The 19,158-nt window shown below is 43.9% G+C and overlaps 1 protein-coding gene across 1 annotated transcript in view; it reads right to left on the reverse strand.

Annotated features, from left to right (window-relative positions):
* Positions 1-545: 545 nt before the first annotated feature.
* The window catches only part of LOC142740721 (vomeronasal type-2 receptor 26-like), a 53,637-nt gene continuing 35,024 nt past the window's right edge, over positions 546-19,158 (reverse strand). Inside the window, exons 7-9 of the mRNA XM_075853707.1 lie at positions 14,943-15,149; positions 3,110-3,233; positions 546-2,334 (exon numbers count right to left, since the gene is read on the reverse strand). Coding sequence (XP_075709822.1) covers positions 1,430-2,334; positions 3,110-3,233; positions 14,943-15,149 — 1,236 coding nt within the window. The 3' untranslated portion in view covers positions 546-1,429. The remainder of the gene's footprint in view (positions 2,335-3,109; positions 3,234-14,942; positions 15,150-19,158) is intronic.

A 19,158-nucleotide genomic window follows, 5' to 3' on the forward strand; every position in this document is an offset into this window, starting at 1 on the left:
TCATTTCAAATACTTCACATGTGAGTTACGACTTCTCTCTGCCATGCGCTACGTTACTGCATTCCAAAGGCGGAGATCTTACAATTTTCCTGGTTAACAATATAATTGCTGGCAAAAATTCTTTCATGTCTTTCATATCAACAGTTTAAGATTACGTACACACCTGCAATCCTTCATCACACAAAAAGCTTCAACATACCTTTTTGCATTCATCTTTCAACCCGTTCTGACTAAGGAGTCTCGTCCATAAAGAAGTGACGTCTGACAGCTAGATTCCAAGGCTTACGCAATACATGTGTGAATGGTGTAAGAATAAGCTCCTTACATACCGCGGTTTTTTGTAATTCACAGATGCAAAGCCAGACCTCTCCAGTGACAGCTTATCAGACGTGCAATCTTCCCGGGTTTCGGCACCATTACTGTCGTGGAAATCCATCACTCAAAATATATTAGACTGAAATTTATACGAGTCCCAACAGACTCTCAAGGCAAGACTCCATTAGTCAGAATCTTAATTAGGATATTTCACCGATACATAACGAGAGAGAAGAAGAAAACACACAGACACGCTGAAATGTTCAAAATGCTCCTCTGAAGGATTTATTACCAAACTCAAACTGTTAAACTGAAATTCAGAAGAGGTGTAGGCTTGAGGTAAACCAATCAGAGACAATGTAACAATATTTGTTATTCAGTAAAAAGCATACAATAAAATACATCCCAGATACATCATTATAATTCTTCACACATTATGTTTACAAGTGTCTTATCTCTCTCTTGGACAGAATATTCTCGTGGAGATGGGGGAGACCTTCCCTCACGCATACTTGCCATCCTCCCATCTCACTCCCTGTCCATCTTCGCATGGGAACCAAGGTCAAAGATAAAACATACGAAATCAACATTACTTGTATTAAAGGAACAATGAGTTTTCTATTCACTACAAAAGAACCAAGATGGGAACTCCAGACAAGATGGCTGCTGCACGAAACTAAATCGTTTAAACATTATCATCACTTTCACATATTACATATCTTAGTAATTCGGCATCCTGCTTGATAATTCACAATGTAATTTCATACAGAGAATATAAGCAAATAAATCATCCTTCACAATGGCATCTCAAATAAAGTGACCATTCAATGTATAAGCCAAGTGTAATCCTCCTTAAATATGTTCTTTAAATACTAATAAATGTTCGTGTATATTGGAATACTAGTGAATTAGTAATATGTTTCGTAGAAATGTAGCCATAGATACCAGCACTAAACAACCTGCAACAGACAGTGATTATAAAGTAAAGCAAGGAATGGATATTTGCAGAATAATATATGTGTTTAATATTTTTCCAGTTTCGTTTTTGCTGAATTTCCAAAACATACATACAGGAAATTGAAAAACATTAATGAAATTCAGTTTAGAGAATAATTCACATAACATGTCTATGTAACACGTGTCCTTTACTGTTAACTTCAGGCTTTGTGAAGATATTATAACATTTAGGTAAAAACATGCAGCTCAGTATCCCACCCCCTGAAGCCAATATGGCAAATATCTCCACAGTGACCATGTGTTTCCCTGTACTGCTCAGATAGGCTGGGATGGCACAGATCCAGACACTGCAGAACACCAGCATGCTGAAGGTGATGTACTTGGCTTCATTATAGATATCAGGTAATGTCCTCACCATGAAAGCTAGAACAAAACTCAAAGCCGCCAGAAACCCCATATAACCCAACATGAGGTAAAAGGCCAAGACAGAACCTTCATTACACTGAATGATGATCTTACTAGAATATTCCAGATTAAACTCTTTATATGGAGGAGCAATGGACAACCAAATAAGAGAATTCAGAACTTGTATAGAGGAACAGATCAACACTACTGAATAAGGAAGCTTAACTCCCACACACTTTCTCCAGGAGCTGTTGGGTCTGGTGGCTTTGAATGCTATGCAGACTATGATGGTCTTGGCCAGGACAGAAGACACAACTACTGTGAAGAAGATTCCAAAGCAGATTTGTCGCAGCATGCAGGTTATATCCACTGGACGACCCATGAAGAGAAAAACACAGAGTAAGCTGAACATGAGACAGTAGAGTAGAATGAAGCTGAGGTTCCGATTATTGGCTCTGACAATGGGATTGTTCCGGAATAAAGTAAATATTCCAATTACAAAAACAGTTATAAGAGAGAAGAATATGGAGATGGTGGAAAAGACTAAAGAGAGAACATCATTCTCATATGACAAGAACTCATAATCTCTGACAACACAATTGTTTTTTCCCTCATTCGACCATTTATCTTCGGGACATCTCTGGCAATTTTCACTGTCTACAAATAAACAACAAATAAGATATTTTACTTCAGGATTCAAATTTTGTAAGAAAAACATGAAAGGGCTATTCCTATCTGATAAAGTAATGGTATTTTGCTAGAATATCTGCTTAATAGTTCTAGGACCCCCACTGATCCTGATAATGGAGGGGCCACAACGCAGGTTATTTACTGTCGCCATTTCACTGTTTGTCCCTGCACATACAAAGGCGCGCTGACCACCCGATATGCAGGGAACTGCACCCCAGCTCCATTTAACAGAATTTAATGGCTTTTGGTGTAACAAGTAATAAGTTATCATGCAACAGCTAATATCATCAGTGTCAAGAGAATATATCTATCAACAGTATCTTTCCTTCCATCTCTAAATCCAAATATAAGGAGTTGTCCTACCATAGCTGGAATCCTCTCTGAATTCAAGAAAGGACTGGTCTGGTTTTAGACTGGAGAGCATGTTTATTATGTGGGATGTTTTCATATTTTATTAGTCAGTTAACGTTTTATATTGGATTGCATAGATTGTTTACATGCTTGTGTTTATTATTATTACTATTATTACTATTATTATTACTACTATTATTATTACTATTATTATTATTATTATTATTATTACTACTATTATTATTACTATTATTATTATTATTATTATTATTATTATTATTATTATTATTGTGCAATTGTAAAAGTAACCGGAATTTATGCAGTACAACTACAATATTTTCTTAATACAATTTGTTTCTGCAATTGATAAGTCGATGGTGAAATAATCTACCAAAATGATCTGTAAATTCTCCTTCTGAGCATGAGATGCAGTTGTAGCAGCATATGTGATATCCCTCCTGGAGAACTTTTCTGGTTCCTGGCAGACAGGGTTCAGAACATCGACCTTTTGGAATCTAGTGATATAAGTCATTCAAATCAATAGTTTTTCATTTAATTCATTGAAAAACACAACAAATTTAATATATAAAAGTGAATAGGGACAAGACAGCAAGTTCATCAATGGAGGATAAGGACTATTATTTGTGGGTTTTGGAAACGTTCATTCTGTATAATGTGGGCACAGTGTGGCATGAGAGCATTCTGTTAGGACATTTTATCCAGGTTCAGGCATTGAGCCATGGGTCCCAAATAAAAAAAAATGGTCTGATGTTCCTTTACTAGAGTATGTTAACTTGTACTTGGGTAAATCGGAATAGGAAATGAATGTTTCCGGTTTAGGGAACCGACTTTCTAGCATTAAAAAGGTGTTTATACAAAATTCAGCCATATGTGGTTGGAATAAGATTTGTTATTGGACCCAATAGATGAGTCTCCAGAGAGCGGAGAAACCCAGTTTAGTATTCAAAATTGAATGTACAAATGCAGCCAAGTTTATCTTGACTCTGATAACGTGCTGCAGCGTGATATCACACAACAAAGCAATTAAAAAGTCATTGAAATAGTCAAATTAAAGTCTCGTGCCGCTGTGTATTTAATGCATCAGAAGTCAAGATAAAGATGGCTACATATGTACCTCTGAGGCCGGATTCACACGAGCGTGTGCGTTTTGCGCACGCAAAAAACGCGGCGTTTTGCGTGCGCAAAAGGCACTTATCAGCTCCGTGTGTCAGCCTCGTATGATGCGCGGCTGCATGCTTTTCGCGCAGCCGCAATCATTATGACACTCCGTTTGGATGTTTGTAAACAGAAAAGCACGTGGTGCTTTTCTGTTTTCATTCATCCTTTTCACTGCTGTTGCGCGAATCACGCGCGTCCCACGGAAGTGCTTCCGTGTGGTGCGCGTGATTTTCACGCACCCATTGGCCTATCAATGGAAAATTAAAATTTTTACTTTGCAGCATCCGCTATGCATTCATTTCTAATGAAAAAACACGTTGGGTCAAAATGCTCACTGCACCCCTTAGTATGCCCTACTGTAGTGGTCTCCAAGATAGGGGTCACTACTTGGGGGTTTGTTTTACTATTTGACCTCAGGGCCTTGCAATTGTTGGCCAATGCTGTGAAAATCACCAAAATAGGCCTCAAATGCGTACTGTGCTCTTCACTTCTGAGTCCTGTCCTTTGTCCAGGCAAATTATAAATGCCTTGAGGGGTGTAGTTTCGAAAATAGGGTCACATTTTGGGGGATTTCACTGTACTCTGATACCTCAGGGTTTTGCAAAAGTGACATAGTGCCAAAAAATCAAATCAGCAAAATCTGCATGCCACATAGCGCTCCTGCCTTGTGTCCAAACAGCAGTTTATGACCACATGTGGCGTATTACCGTACTCGGGAGAAATTGCTTTACAAATGTTGGGGTGCTTTTTCTCCTTTATTCCTTTAGTGTAAAAAATTTTGATATTCATTTTCACGGCCAAATTCCATTAAGTTCAGCAAAAAACCTGTGGGATCTAAATGCTCACTATACCCCTCGATAAATTCCTTGAGGGCTTTTGTTTCCAAAATGGGGTCACTTTGGGGGGTTTTCACTGTTTTGGTCCCTCAGGGGCGTTGCAAATGCAACAGGACACCCAAAAACTATTCCAGCAAAACTTGAGTTTGAAAAGCCAACTGTCGCTCCTTCCCTCCTGAGCCCTGATGTGCGTCGAACAAGCAGTTTATTACCACGTGTGGGATATTGCCGTAATTGGGAGAAATAGCTTTTCAAATGTTCAGGTGCATTTTCTCTTTTATTCCTTGTAAAAATTTAAAATTTCCACGTTTTATCCGAAAAACTCAAATTTTTAATTTCACAGCATAATTACACTAAATTCTGCAAAAAAACTGTGGGATCAAAATGCTCACTATACCCCTAGATTAATTCCTTGGTGATGAATATTTCAAAATGGTGTCTTTTTGAGGGTTTTGGCACCACAATACCTTTTCAAACCTGAGATGGTACCTACATTTTTTGAAAAAAATCTTAGCTAAAACTATTTTTTCTGGAGAAAAAAAATTTGAGTTTCATTTTCACAGACTATTTCCAATGAATTCTGCAAAAAAAATCTGTGAAGTCAAAATGCTCACTATACCCCTAGATAAATTCCATAAGGGGTGTAGTTTCCAAAATAGGGTCACTTTTGGGGGGTTTCCACTGTTTTCGTCCCTCAGGGGCTTTGCAAATGTGACATGGCATTATAGCAAAATTTGAGCTCCAAAAGCCAAATTACGCTCCTTCCCTTCTGATGGCTGCCGTGTATTCAGACATAAGTTTATGACCACATATGGGGTATTTTCGTAATTGGGAGAAATTGCTTTACAAATGCTGGGTGCTTTTTCTCAATTATTCCTTGTAAAAATGAAAACATTGTATATTTTATTTGAAAAAATAGAAAGAAAGAAATTTAGCTAAAAAGCTGTAGGCTCAAAATGCTCACTCTACCCCTAGTTTAATTCCTTGGGGTGTAGTTTCCACAATGGTGTATTTTTGAGGGTTTTCCCTATGTTTTGGCACCACAACACCTTTTCAAACCCGAGATGGTGCCTAAAATATTTTCTAATAGGAAGGAGGCCTGAAAGTTCACTAGATGCTCCTTTGCTTCAGAGGCCTGTGTTTCAGTCTATTAGCACACTATGGCCACATGTGGGATATTTCTAAAAACTAAAGAATCTGGGCTATAAATATTTAATTGTGTTTCTCTGGTAAAACCGTCTGTGTTACAGGAAAAAATGTATTACAAATGAATTTCGGCAAAAAAAATAAAATTTGTACATTTTACCTCCACTTTGCCTTAAATCCTGTGAAACACCTAAAGGGTTAAGACACTTTCTTAATGCGGTTTTTAATACTTTGAGGGGTGTAGTTTTTAAAATGTGGTGATTTATGGGGACTTTCTAATATATAAGGCCCTCAGAGCCACTTGAGAACTGAACTGGTCCCTGAAAAATAGCTTTTTGACATTTTCTTGAAGATGTGAGAAATTGCTGCTAAAGTTCTAAGCCTTGTAACATCCTAGAAAAATAAAAGGACGTTAAAAAAACTATGCAAATATAAAGTAGACATATGGGAAATGGTAACTAGTAACTATTTTGTGTGGTATTACTATCTGTCTTACAAGCAGATACATTTAATTTAAAAAAAATGTTAATTTTTCCAAATTTTCCCTAAATTTTGGTGTTTTTACCCAATTAAATATTGAATTTATTGATGAAATATTTTCAATAACATAAAGTACAATATGTCACAAGAAAACAATCTCAGAATCGCTTGGATAAGTAAAAGCATTCCCACGTTATTACCACAAGGGCAAAACTGGCTGTGTTTCCAAGGGGTTAAAAACGGATATTCTCAGTCTCACAGGCACCAAATATACTTTGTAAAGCAATTAAACTTGCATAAGACGGTCTCTAGCACCAACCACAATGATGATACTCTAGATCAGGGGTCTCAAGCACGTGGCCAGTGGGCCGCATGCGGCCCCTGGGGCTTTTATCTGCGGCCCGCGGGACACAGAGCCGCCGGTATCGGCTCTGCTCCGAGACTCTGGAATTTACTGACATCGCTGTTCACATATGAACAGCGATGTCTGGGGCTTCCCCAGAGCCGGAGTCCCGGGCAGAGCGGTAGTATAGGCTCTTCTCCGGGACTCTGTGGAATTCCCTGACATCGCTGTCCATATATGGACAGTGTGTCAGGGTCTGCCCCAGAGCGGAGTTCCGGGCAGAGCGCTAGTAACGGCTCAGCTCCAGGACTCTGTGGAATTCCCTGACATTGCTGTCCATATATGGACAGTGTGTCAGGGTCTTCCCTAGAGCGGAGTCACGGGCACAGCGCTAGTATCGGCTCTGCTCCGGGACTCTGTGGAATTCCCTGACATCACTGTCCATATATGGACAGTGTGGCAGGGTCTACCCTAGAGCGGAGACCCGGGCAGAGCGCTAGTATCGGCTCTGCTCCAGGACTCTGTGGAATTCCCTGACATCGGTGTCCATACATCGACCAATATGTCAGGAGCTTCCGCAGAGCAGGATGTCAGGAGAACAGCTGGAATCCCAGGCAGAGTGCTAGAAGCGGCTCTGCTCCGGGACTCCAGCTCTGGGCAAGCGCCTGACATCACTGTGGCAGCATCTGCGGAGGACACTGTGGCAGCATCTACGGAGTGCACTGTGGCAGCATTTTGCGGAGGGCACTGTGGCAGCATCTACGGAGGGCACTGTGGCAGGATCTACGGAGGGCACTGTGGCAGCATCTACAGAGGGCACTGTGGCAGCATCTACAGAGGGCACTGTGGCAGCATCTACAGAGGGCACTGTGGCAGCATCTACAGAGGGAACTGTGGTAGCATCTACAGAGAACACTGTGGCAGCATCTACGGAGGGCACTGTGGCAGCATTTTGCGGAGGGCACTGTGGCAGCATCTACGGAGGGCACTGTGGCAGGATCTACGGAGGGCACTGTGGCAGCATCTACAGAGGGCACTGTGGCAGCATCTACAGAGGGCACTGTGGCAGCTTCCACAGAGGGCACTGTGGCAGCATCCACAGAGGGCAATGTGGCATTATCTACAGAGGGCACTGTGGCATTATGTACAGAGGGCACTGTGGCAGTATGTACAGAGGACACTGTGGCATTATCTAGGGGTGTGTTGCATTATCTACAGAGGGCACTGTGGCAATATCTAGGGGTGTGTTGAATTATCTACAGATGGCACTGTGGCATTATCTACAGAGGGCACTGTGGCAGCATCTACAGAGGGCACTGCAGCAGCATCCAGAGAGGGCACTGCGGCAGCAACCACAGAGGGCACTGCGGCAGCATCCACAGAGGGCACTGCGGCAGCATCCACAGAGGGCACTGCCGCAGCAGCCACAGAGGGCACTGCGGCATCATCCACAGAGGACACTGCGGCAGCATTCACAGAGGGCACATTGGCACTATCTAAAAAGGGGTGGCCTAATCTTGACATGTGTGTCTGCCAAACGCTGCTAGCTGAGCCGCCAGACTGCATTTAGCAACACTTAAACTGGAAAACTGGATTGTTGAAATAAGTACGTGGAGAATTATCTCAAATTTTAAACCTAGTGGTATTATTATAGTAATGTATTATTATTATTATTATTATTATAGTAATATAGTGTTATAGTAGATCAAATAACTAATTGATTAACGATAATTTTGTATTGTATCAAATTTGAAAGTAATGAGGCCCATCAACTTCCCATTTTTTCTATATGCGGCCCACTTACCCGGCCGAGTTTGAAACCCCTGCTCTAGATCGAGGATCTCTCTCTTCCACCGTTCATACGACCTTTTCGTCTTGCCTGGCAGAAAACTTTGATTGGGCAGTCCCAAATATTGACAGGATCACTGCCTTCCACCTTAATACCAATACCTTTACCATAATTTTTAAATCAAAGTTAATAAGTGCTATCAGTCTACATGAGCACATTGGTCTCGCTGCTTCCCAGTTTTGTAAATGACCACAATAGAGGCTCCCTAGAAGGAGGGGGACAGGGACAATGTTTCCACAGCTTGTTCAAAGAAAGCAAGTAAACGTGAGCTATGTTCTGGTCGAAATAGGGCCATTGCTGATGGGGAGGAGGGGGAGGGCAGGTCTGCACTGTCCATGAGGTGACGGCCCACTGTGTAAAGGATCTGCCAGACACAACTTCTGTGTATACGCCCATAGGTAATCAGTCTGCACCTGAGTCTGTGTCTCTGGGACTGACTCCGTCTTCCACCACTCAGGATGGCAGGCTTAGGAGCGGGAGAGCCTATCGCAGCCTGGCCAGATGGAGCTAGCTCCCACCCTCTGTCTATTTATACCTGCCTTTCCTGTTCCTCCTTTGCTTGTGATTCTTCTCGTGTGGTTTCCTGGCCCAGCTACAGCTTCTAACTATTTGATCCTGCTCCATACTGACCCTGGCTTACTGACTACTCTCCTGCTCTGCGTTTGGTACCTCGTTCCCTCCTGGTTTGACTCGGCTCGTTCACCACTCTTGTTGCTCACGGTGTTGCCGTGGGCAACTGCCCCATTTCCCCTGCTTTGTGTACCCTTGTCTGTTTGTCTCGTGCACTTACTGAGCGTAGGGACCGCCGCCCAGTTGTACCCCGTCGCCTAGGGTGTGTCATTGCAAGTAGGCAGGGACAGAGTGGCGGGTAGATTAGGGCTCACTTGTCCGTTTCCCTACCCCCATCATTACACACTGCCTATCTCAGGGGGACGGCGGCGCAACTATAGGACGCACATACAATTACATGCATAAGCGCATGAGGTCGGCAAAGTCGAGCAGCAGAAGGCAGGCCAGTCAGGGGAACAAAATGAGCCATTTTAGTAAATCGATCCACCACCACCCAGATCACACTGCATCACGCAGAGAGAGGCAGATCTGTGACAAAGTCCATTGCTACATGCTGCCAGGGTGCATCGGGCACAGGCAGTGGTTGGAGCAGACCAGCTGTTCTGGAGTAGGCAACTTTATTTGCTGCGCATACCGTACAGGAGGAGACAAAGTCCATGATGTATTTGGGCAGCGTGGGCCACCCGAACTGACGTGCAATTAGGTCTCGGGTCTTACGGGCACCCGCATGACCTACCAGCATGGAACTGTGACCCCAGCAAAGGATTCTTCCTCTGTCTGCCAGACGTACAAAAGTCCTTTCTGGAGGAATGTCTCTAACTTGCAGAGGGTTAACAGAGAAGATGCAGGAAGGATCAATAATATTCTGTGGGGACTCCACAGTGTCCTCTGTGTCAAACGACCTAGATAAGGCATCGGCCCTCACATTCTTGTCGGCAGGTCGTTACTGGATTTAGAACCGGAACCGAGCAAAGAACAACGACCACCTGGCTTGACGAGGATTGAGCTGTTGAGCCGTCTGTAGGTAGGTCAGGTTCTTGTGGTCCGTGAAGACCAGGATAGAATGAGCTGTGCCTTCCAGTAGGTGTCTACACTCCTGCAGGACCAGCTTGATGACCAGTAACTCCCGATCCACTATCGAGTAGTTGCGCTCTGCAGGAGAAAACAGCTTAGAATAGTAGCCACATACCACAGTCTTGCCTTTCGAACCTGTCAAGAACAAAAGTGCACCAGCACCAACAGAGGAAGCGTTCACCTCTAATGAAAACTGTAGGGATACATCAGGGTGAAGAAGAATAGAGGTTAACATGACGGCCTTTTTTAAGGTTTTAAATGCGGCTTCTGCTTCCGGAGTCCACACCTTGGCATTCATGCCCTTTTTGGTGAGGGTAGAGATGGGAGCCATCAGTGAAGAAAAGTTGGAAATGAACAGCCGGTAGAAGTTGGCGAATCTCAGGAAGCGTTGTATGGCCCTTAAGCCTTGGGGGTGTGGCCATTCCAGGATAGCCGTTTCCTTCTCAGGGTCCATTTTGAGACGCTGATCGGAGATGATATAGCCCAGGAAGGGTAGAGACATTTTTTTTCGAACACACACTTCTCCAGCTTGGCATAAAGATGATTCTCCCTTAATCGAAGCAACACCTGGCGGACATGACTCTTATGAGTTACAATATCTGGGGAAAAAATCCAAATGTCATCGCGATACACCACAACATAGACATAGAGGAGATCACAAAAAATATCATTGGCAAATTCTGGAAAAACTGTGGGGGCGTTACACAGGATAAATGGCATGACTAGGTATTCGTAGTGCCCATCACGTGTATTAAATGCAGTCTTCCACTCGTCACCCTGACGAATCCGGATCAGATTTTAGTCCCCCCACATGTCTAGTTTAGAAAAAAAATTTGCCCCCCGTATGCGATTAAACAGTTCCGAAATCAAAGGCAATGTATACCTGTTTGTCACCGTCATTTGGTTGAGACCCCAGGAGTCAATGCAGGGTCGGAGGGATCCATCTTTCTTCTTGACAAAGAAAAACCCAGCTCCGGCCGGGGATGCGGATATACATATGAAGCCCCTCTCCAGATTCTCCTTAATGTAGGCTGACATAGACTGGGTCTCAGGCAAGGAGAGAGGGTATACTATAACGCGAGAAGGGGACGAATCAGGAACCAAGTCAATAGGACAATCATATGCTCGATGTGGTGGCAATGTCTCTGCTTCCTTCTTGTTGAAGACATCTGAGAAAAGAGAGTAACAAGGAGGCAACCCTGCCAATGACTGATGCGGAGGAGACTGAGGCAGATGGATATGCTCCTGACAGTGGTCGAGTCACTTGGGGCCCCATAGGAGAACCTTTCCAGAGTTCCAATCCAGGACTGGAGCATGTAGACGGAGCAAAGGCAAACCCAGCAGCACGGAAATGACGGCCTTGGGCAGGACAAACAGGGAGATGGACTCAGAGTGAAGAACTCCCACTTGAAGTTTTAACATCTTGATCACGACAAAACTGGGTCAGGCAATGGCAGTCCATCTACCGGGGCAACGATCAACGGCCTTTCCAGAAGAACAGTGGGCAACTGAAGAAGATCCACAAGGTCTTGGCAGATGAAAGTGGATGCAGAGCCAGAGTCCAGGTAGGCAGAGACCGGATGGGGCATCTCGTCAACGACGATGATCACAGGAATAAACAGTTTGGAGGAGAGTTCTCTATTAAATGCAGTATCACCCAGGGTTGTCTCTCCAACCAATTCTAGGCATTGGGGTTTTATGTTTTCTGGGGACACAGGTGCACGACTTGGCCAGCGAGGCCACAATATAGACAGAGTCCAGAGGTGTGTCTGCGCTGTTTCTCTTGAAAGGACAGTTTAAGCCAATCCACCTGCATCAAAACCTCGGGTGGAACAGCAGGAGAAGGCAAGAGGTGTTGCTGGAAGTTGGGCGTCAGTCTAGGAAGCCATCTCTCCTGTCAAACTTCTTGAAATCGAGTAGCAAGTAGAATCAGGTCGTCCAAGGCAGGTGGTAGATCTCGAGCAGAAAGTTAGTCCTTGATCTCGGGGGATAGGCCATGGCAGAAGGATGCTACCAAGACTTCATTGTTCCAGGACAGTTCTCCTGCCAGGATACAGAACTGGATGGTGTATTCGCCCATGTAAGTGTCCTCCTGGCGAAGGTTAAATATAGCAGTGGCTGCCGACGAGACTCGTCCAGGCTCCTCGAATACCATACGGAATAACCGCACAAACCCCTGGAAGTCTCGGGTCCCTGTCGTTCCCAGATTGGGTTCGCCCACTCCAGGGCCTTGCCGGCAAGTAACGACATAATGAAGACGATCCTGGCTCCGTCCGAAGGAAATGCTTGGGCGTGCAGAGTGAAATGGATATAACATTAGTTCAGAAACCCCCTGCACATACTTGCGTCTCCATGGAACCAAGTTGGCAATGGCAGCGAGAACCGAGGATCCAAACTGGAGCTGCCAGGAGGTGTAGCAGGAGGGTCGATCGGAGGATCTGGAATAGGAGCAGAGAAGGAAAAAGCTAGCACCCCTAGCTGCAGTGCCATGGAGTCTACTGCCACACTAAGTTGATCCTGTCATGTTCACAGATCCTGCAGGTCCGCCTGCATGGCTTGGGAGGATGACAGGCCCTTGACCAGCGGGGTCCATGGCCTGAGTGTACCATTATGGCGCAGGGTGTGACAGCAGCTGGCCAAACAGGTACAGTACATAGTCTATAGTCCAGAAAGTGTACCTGAGGCAATGTAGACAGTAGCGGTGATTCAGCCTGAAGATTAGGCTCCGGCAGTAGACGGGCACTCGGTGGGGTGTGATGTAGTAGATGCAGCGGAAGACTCAACTCGACTTTGACTCTAGACGGCACAGAGGCACCGTAGCACGGTAGCACAGGATACAGGGTACAGGCCGCAGGAACGGGTAACACTGGGAACTGGAAAACACTAGGAGACCATTTGCAAGACAAACTTTAGGTACACAACAACGCTCAGGCAAAGATCAATGGGGCAGGGCCCTTTTTATAGTTCAGCAGCATTCTGGACTGATTGCAGACTTCCTGCAATTGTGCGCGCACTGGCCCTTTAAGGCCGTGCACACGCGGGCACGCGCGCCCTGTGGGAGACAGTCTCAGATCCAGGAAGTGAGTGCCGGCGTCTGACAGGGGGGACATGCTGGAGGGAACTCACGTGTCCATGGCCGCGGCCGTCAGAGTTTAGGTCAGAACGAGGGGCCGCGGCCATAGACGTTACAGGGTTACTCAGAATCTCTTTAAATAAAGGCAGCTGTGTACTGATTGTGATTGGCTAGAGTACAACCACATCCCCAATTATAAGTTTTAAGAGGGTGTTCACACTTATGCAGCCACAATATTTTTAGTTTTGTTATTTTTTTTTGTCCCCTCTAAATGATTTCAGTTTGTTTTTCAATGGAATTGCACAGATTATGGGTCACATTAAAGGTGGAAATAGTTCTGAAATGATTTAAATTGTATTGAATTTGTAACATGACAAAAACCTAACATTTGGGGTGTGTAGACTTTTTATATCCACTGTATATACCCACTATTGCGTACACGCGCCCCTAACAGTATCTCTCTGCTGACTGTTCTATTGGAAAAACTTTACATTTGGAATGGATTTACCCACTAGAATGGATACTCTCCTTGCATAGTTAGAATAAATAGCCTGATATGTATGCCCGATCCTGGCCCCCATGAGCGACAGTATTTTCTGTCCTCTTAAATGTGTCTCTTGTAATGTAATAGTGTCCGGGCTGTACCTCTCCAGGTAACTATAGACTAGGGATCATTTGATTTCACAATTGAGACTCCGCACATTCCACAATATTATTTTGCTCGTAACCATCTGTCATGTTTGGTTTATTTGAAAACCATAGAAGATCTTTATAGTGACCACAATATGCACAAACCCACTCATACCTAACATCGTATCACAGAACCATAGTTGCCATCTCATCGGTCTGGCTTATCCTGGGCACTAGACACTTAGCTGTATTGGGCGGTGAGACTATTTTCTAGTCCATACAATACTCTTTCCCAGGGGAGGCACAAAAGGGGGGTTTAAGGAGTTAATAGTCAGAGTGATCCTTTGCCACGCACCCCTAACTAGAGATAAAGGTGCCAGACAATCTGTCCCTCAGCTTTCCGTAGTTAGAGAATACTTTGAAACTGAATGATCAGCATATGCACGGGATTTAGCAGAAGCTCATGGAGAGTACGTCTTCCCTTCATCAGAGTAAGACAACGCCCGCAATAAACATATAATAAAGGGGTTTCAACCTCTTTTTTACTTTTATAATCTGCCAATCATACAGGTATCAAAAGTACCAACAGTGGGGGGGTCCAACCTCTGGGACTTACACAATTGCCAAGAATGAAAGGTCTTTAGTCGCCGTTTTCGGCTGGAGAGCAGGACGAGCATGCGCTGTCCCTCTCTATAGACATGAATGGGCAGTGCTGGTTTTATTCACTGCCAGGCTTCCTGTTGTTCGCACAGGCGCAGCTTCTGTACCCTTCCGATCCCATTACGTACATGTTTGATATGGGGCGTTTAGACAAGGCAATCCATGACGTACAGATGTAGCAATCTTAACTTGATTTTCAACACATTAAATACACAGTGGCAAGAAACATTACCTTGACATATTCAATGGCTTTGATGAGTGATAAGTTATCACAATCAAGATAAGGATTGCTACATCTGTACATCATAGAGCGCTAAGGGGTTAGATAAAGATCAATACTAGAAGGCTTATTAAATGCTAGTAAACGGCTTCATAGTAACATACCGAGTTCTTCCTCCATGTTACAATCTGTGGTTTAATCTGCAGCTGTTTATCTTCTGGAAGTGATGCATCAATTCTTCCTATAGTTCTGAGCATCATTGTTGGAGAATCGCTACATCCAATTACTAGCAAATTATAAAGATTCAGTGGTGTTATCCAATCTCCATTCTCGTTAAAAGAAAATCCTCCTTCTTTTATGTACTTTGTCAGCTTTAAAAGATGAACAGTGATGTGATAAGAAAACTCCAATCTATTAATTATTAACTCTATACAGGTCATGGATGATAATAATAATGAAAGAGACGGATATAATTCAGAGAAGATTTAGTTAGAAAACCTTTCACTACAACAGCCCCTATTAGTAAGAGCATCAGTATGAAGTGGTAACAGAGTTCTACTAGTACAGATGTAGCCATCTTTATCTTGACTTTTAACACATTAAATACACAGTGTAAAGAAATTTTAATGTTACTTTTTTCAATGGATTCTCAATGGCCTTTGTTGTGTGATATCACTCTGCAGCAAGACAAGATGGATCATCTGTGTGGGATGGAGGTGCGCGCCAGTTGGGAAGATAGGCAACATGCTAAGTTTATGAATATGTCGGGTCCTTGGGGCGTCTCAAGCTATCCTAACTCCTTTTAACCCCTCATGTATTCCCACTTGCAATTTTTGTATACATACATTATTTTTTTTGTTCTAACTTCAGTTGTATCTAGTTCTATGTTTTTCTTATTGTATCACTCCGTATTTTTATCTCTGTACCAGCCATTTGATTTCTTGATGCTGGGCTTGCGTGCCCATTTTGATACTGGCAGTTTGGATACCGTAAAAGTGTCCACTGCCTTTTGCTCTAATGTTAAAAATTTGCCTTAAGTAAAGAAGTTTCAAAAAAACATCTTAAATGATACAATGTTTTTTTTGTTTTTTTTAACTTCCAGTTTGGAGTCCCTGATAGGGATGTCTATAAATATATACAGATTAAGACATGGTTAATATCTTTTCCCAATAAAATAGTTTATATATCGGAGGCTATTAGCAAATATTTATCTGATCCTAATAAAGGTGATTTGTGCCATACAAGAAAAATCTATAATATTCTAAACGGGGATGTGGGGATTGCCAAGCGAGCTAATTTTTTATATTGGGCGAGGGATCTTGGGGAAACCTATTCTCCGAAACAAAAAAATACATCTTAATTGATCCATCAATATACAGAGAATTATGTTCAGATCCCGCACCTACTTTCAGGGACATTGTTGACACCATTATCTCTAAAGAGATTAGACTAGGATTATTTGATGAAAACTAGCAAAGCATTTGAGTGTGGACTTTCCAACAACACAGATTTCCCATGGACTCCCAAAAACATATAATGGTGAATTCCCACCTCCACTTTGCCGTACAATATTGGACATCAGATCACTGAACAAAAAATTCTGTGGATAGCTAGATAGTCCAGTGCAGTCTTTGTAACGCGTATAGCGGGGTACATAATGAAAAGTAAGGAGGGGCTTAAGATGTTTCATAATTTTGTGTGAAAAGATACATAATTGTGTGGCTGACTTGTGATTTTTGTTCTGTAAAATCGTCTATACCACATGATTTATCCTTGACAGTGCTAGCACATCACCTATATAAGTATAGTTATTATACGGAAGATCTCTGTGAATACATAATTAATGTGACAGGATAATTGTTATCCCATAATTAATTTTTCCTTAATGAAACTTATTGTTTACAGATCCTGGGAGCTCATATGGGTGCAAAATTTTGGCATTGGCAAATCTTTTTGTGGCATTGTGAGAGGAGACCTAAATTTATTCCTTCACAAAATGAATGAGAATATCAACTTGTACAGCACTTTATAGATGATATCCTCATACTGGGGAAGAGCAATGTGTCCATACCATCATTTATATCTCACATCATCTGCAACAATTTAAATTTCAAATTTACTTATTCCACCAATGCCAAGTCTTCATCTTTATTGGACCTACAACTGGGGGTCGACAATTTTACATCTAAAGTCAACACCTAGACTATTAAAAAATATTAAATCAGCGTGCTATACTGGTGATAGTTATAAGGCAAAATTCAATAGCGTACACAATAGACTAGCTGAAAACATTTAAAGTGGATGGTAGATTGTGCCAGAAAAATAAATCTCAATATAAATAAGTCTCAAATAAATCGAGAAAATGTAAATGGGTTGTCCAGGTAAGGGGCTGTCTTTTATCCTGCTGACCTATCCACAGGATAGGTCATCAGTATATGAGTGGTGGGGGTCCAACATCCAGATGCATCAATTAGCTGTTCCGGCTGCCTTTAGGCACTGGAAGCTATTGTAACGATGTGGGGGGTGGACCCACTGGGCCGTATCGCATAGCGGGATGGTAGCTGGCCAAACAGGTATAGTACAGAGTCTATAGTCCAGAAAGAGTACCTGTGGCAACTCGGACAGTAGCAAGGCAGGCTCGGCTGGGACCAGGCGGCAGGTAGACATCAGACGTGGAGTAGCGCTACAGGCGTGGAATACAGCACAACACAACAACAACAGTTGAGCACGGTACTTTACCAGGAAAGCACGTGAAACAGGATACAGGAACAGGGAACACTTGGGAACTGGAAGACACTAGGAGACCATTTGCAAGACAAATTTTGGGTAATGAACAACGCTCAGGCAAAGAACAAGAGGGCAGAGCCCTTTTTATTGTAAAGTAGCATTCTGGGCTTGATTGCAGACTTCCTGAAATTATGCGTGCACTGGCCCTTTAAGACCGTGCTCGCGCCCTCCGAGAGACAGTCTCGATACCAGGAAGTGAGTGCCGGCATCTCACATGAGGACAGAGAACTCACATGTCCATAGTCACGGCCGTCGAGGGGTAAGTCAGAACGACGGGCCGTGGCCATAGACGTTACAGTATCCCTCCTCTTACGCCCCCTTTTCTTGGTACCAGAGCGGGAAAGAAACTTCCTTATGAGGACAGGGGTATCGATGTTCTCCTCTGGCTCCCAAGACCTCTCTTCTGGATCCAATCCCCTCCAATCCACCCAATAAAACGTCCTTCCGCCCACCTTCTTGGTGGTCAGAATCTCCCTTACTTCAAAGTCCCTGACGAGCCGCCAGAAGCCACTGCAGAACTAGGAGTCCCGGAGTAGCGGTTCAGAACCACGGGCTTCAGCAAGGAGACATGGAAGGAGTTAGGGATCCTGAGGGTAGGAGGCAGCCGCAGCTTGTAAGACACAGGGTTAATTTGTAGCAGGATCTAAAAGGGTCCGTGGAACCTGGGAGCAAATTTGCAGGACAGCACTCTCAGCCGGATATTCTTTAAAGACAACCAGACCTTCGTACCTATAAGAAACTGAGGAGGATCCCGTCTTCTAGTATCTGCCTTTCTCTTCATGCGGTCCACCTCCAGCAGAATAGAAGATCGGGTCTGTTGCCATATTTGCAGAAAGTCCCTGTAATGACCGGGGGGTAGGGAAACGGACAAGTGAGCCCTAATCTACCCGCCACTCTGTCCCTGCCTACTTGCAACGACCCGCCCTAGGCGACGGGGTACAACTGGGCGGCGGTCCCTGCACTCAGTAAGTGCACGACAAACACGACTAACATACAAGGGAATACAAGCAAGGGAAAGGGGCAGTTGCCCACGGCAACACCGTGAGCAACCAGAGTGGTGAACGAGCCAAGTCAAGCCAGGAGTGTGCGAGGTACCAAACGAAGAGCAGAAGAGTAGTCAGTAAGCCAGGGTCAGTATGGAGCAGGAACAAAATAGAAGGAGCTGTAGCTGGGCCAGGAAACCACACGAAAAAGAATAACAAGCAAGGAGGAACAGGAAATGCAGGTATAAATAGACAGAGGGCGGGAGCTAGCTGAGTCTGGCCAGGCTGCGATAGGCTCTCCCACTCCTAAGCCTGCCAGCCTGAGTGGTGGAAGCTGGAGTCAGTCTCAGGGATGTAGATTCAGGTGCTGACTGATTAATTAAGGGAGTTAACCCTGAAGCTGTGCCTGGCAGATCCTTTACAGTCCCTGAAGGTATTCAGCTGCAGGCACCTGGGACATAGTAGAGAGAGGAAGAGGTAAATGAGGGTGTTGGCCGTAAACGATGAAGAACGGACTGGAGGTGTTGGACTCACTAGTGTGGCTATTATAGGAGAAATCTGCCCACTGGAGCAGCTGCACCCAGTCATCATACCATATGGAAACAAAGTG

The sequence above is a fragment of the Rhinoderma darwinii genome, chromosome 1, assembly GCF_050947455.1.
Source record: "Rhinoderma darwinii isolate aRhiDar2 chromosome 1, aRhiDar2.hap1, whole genome shotgun sequence".
NCBI classification, from domain to species: Eukaryota; Metazoa; Chordata; class Amphibia; order Anura; family Rhinodermatidae; genus Rhinoderma; species Rhinoderma darwinii.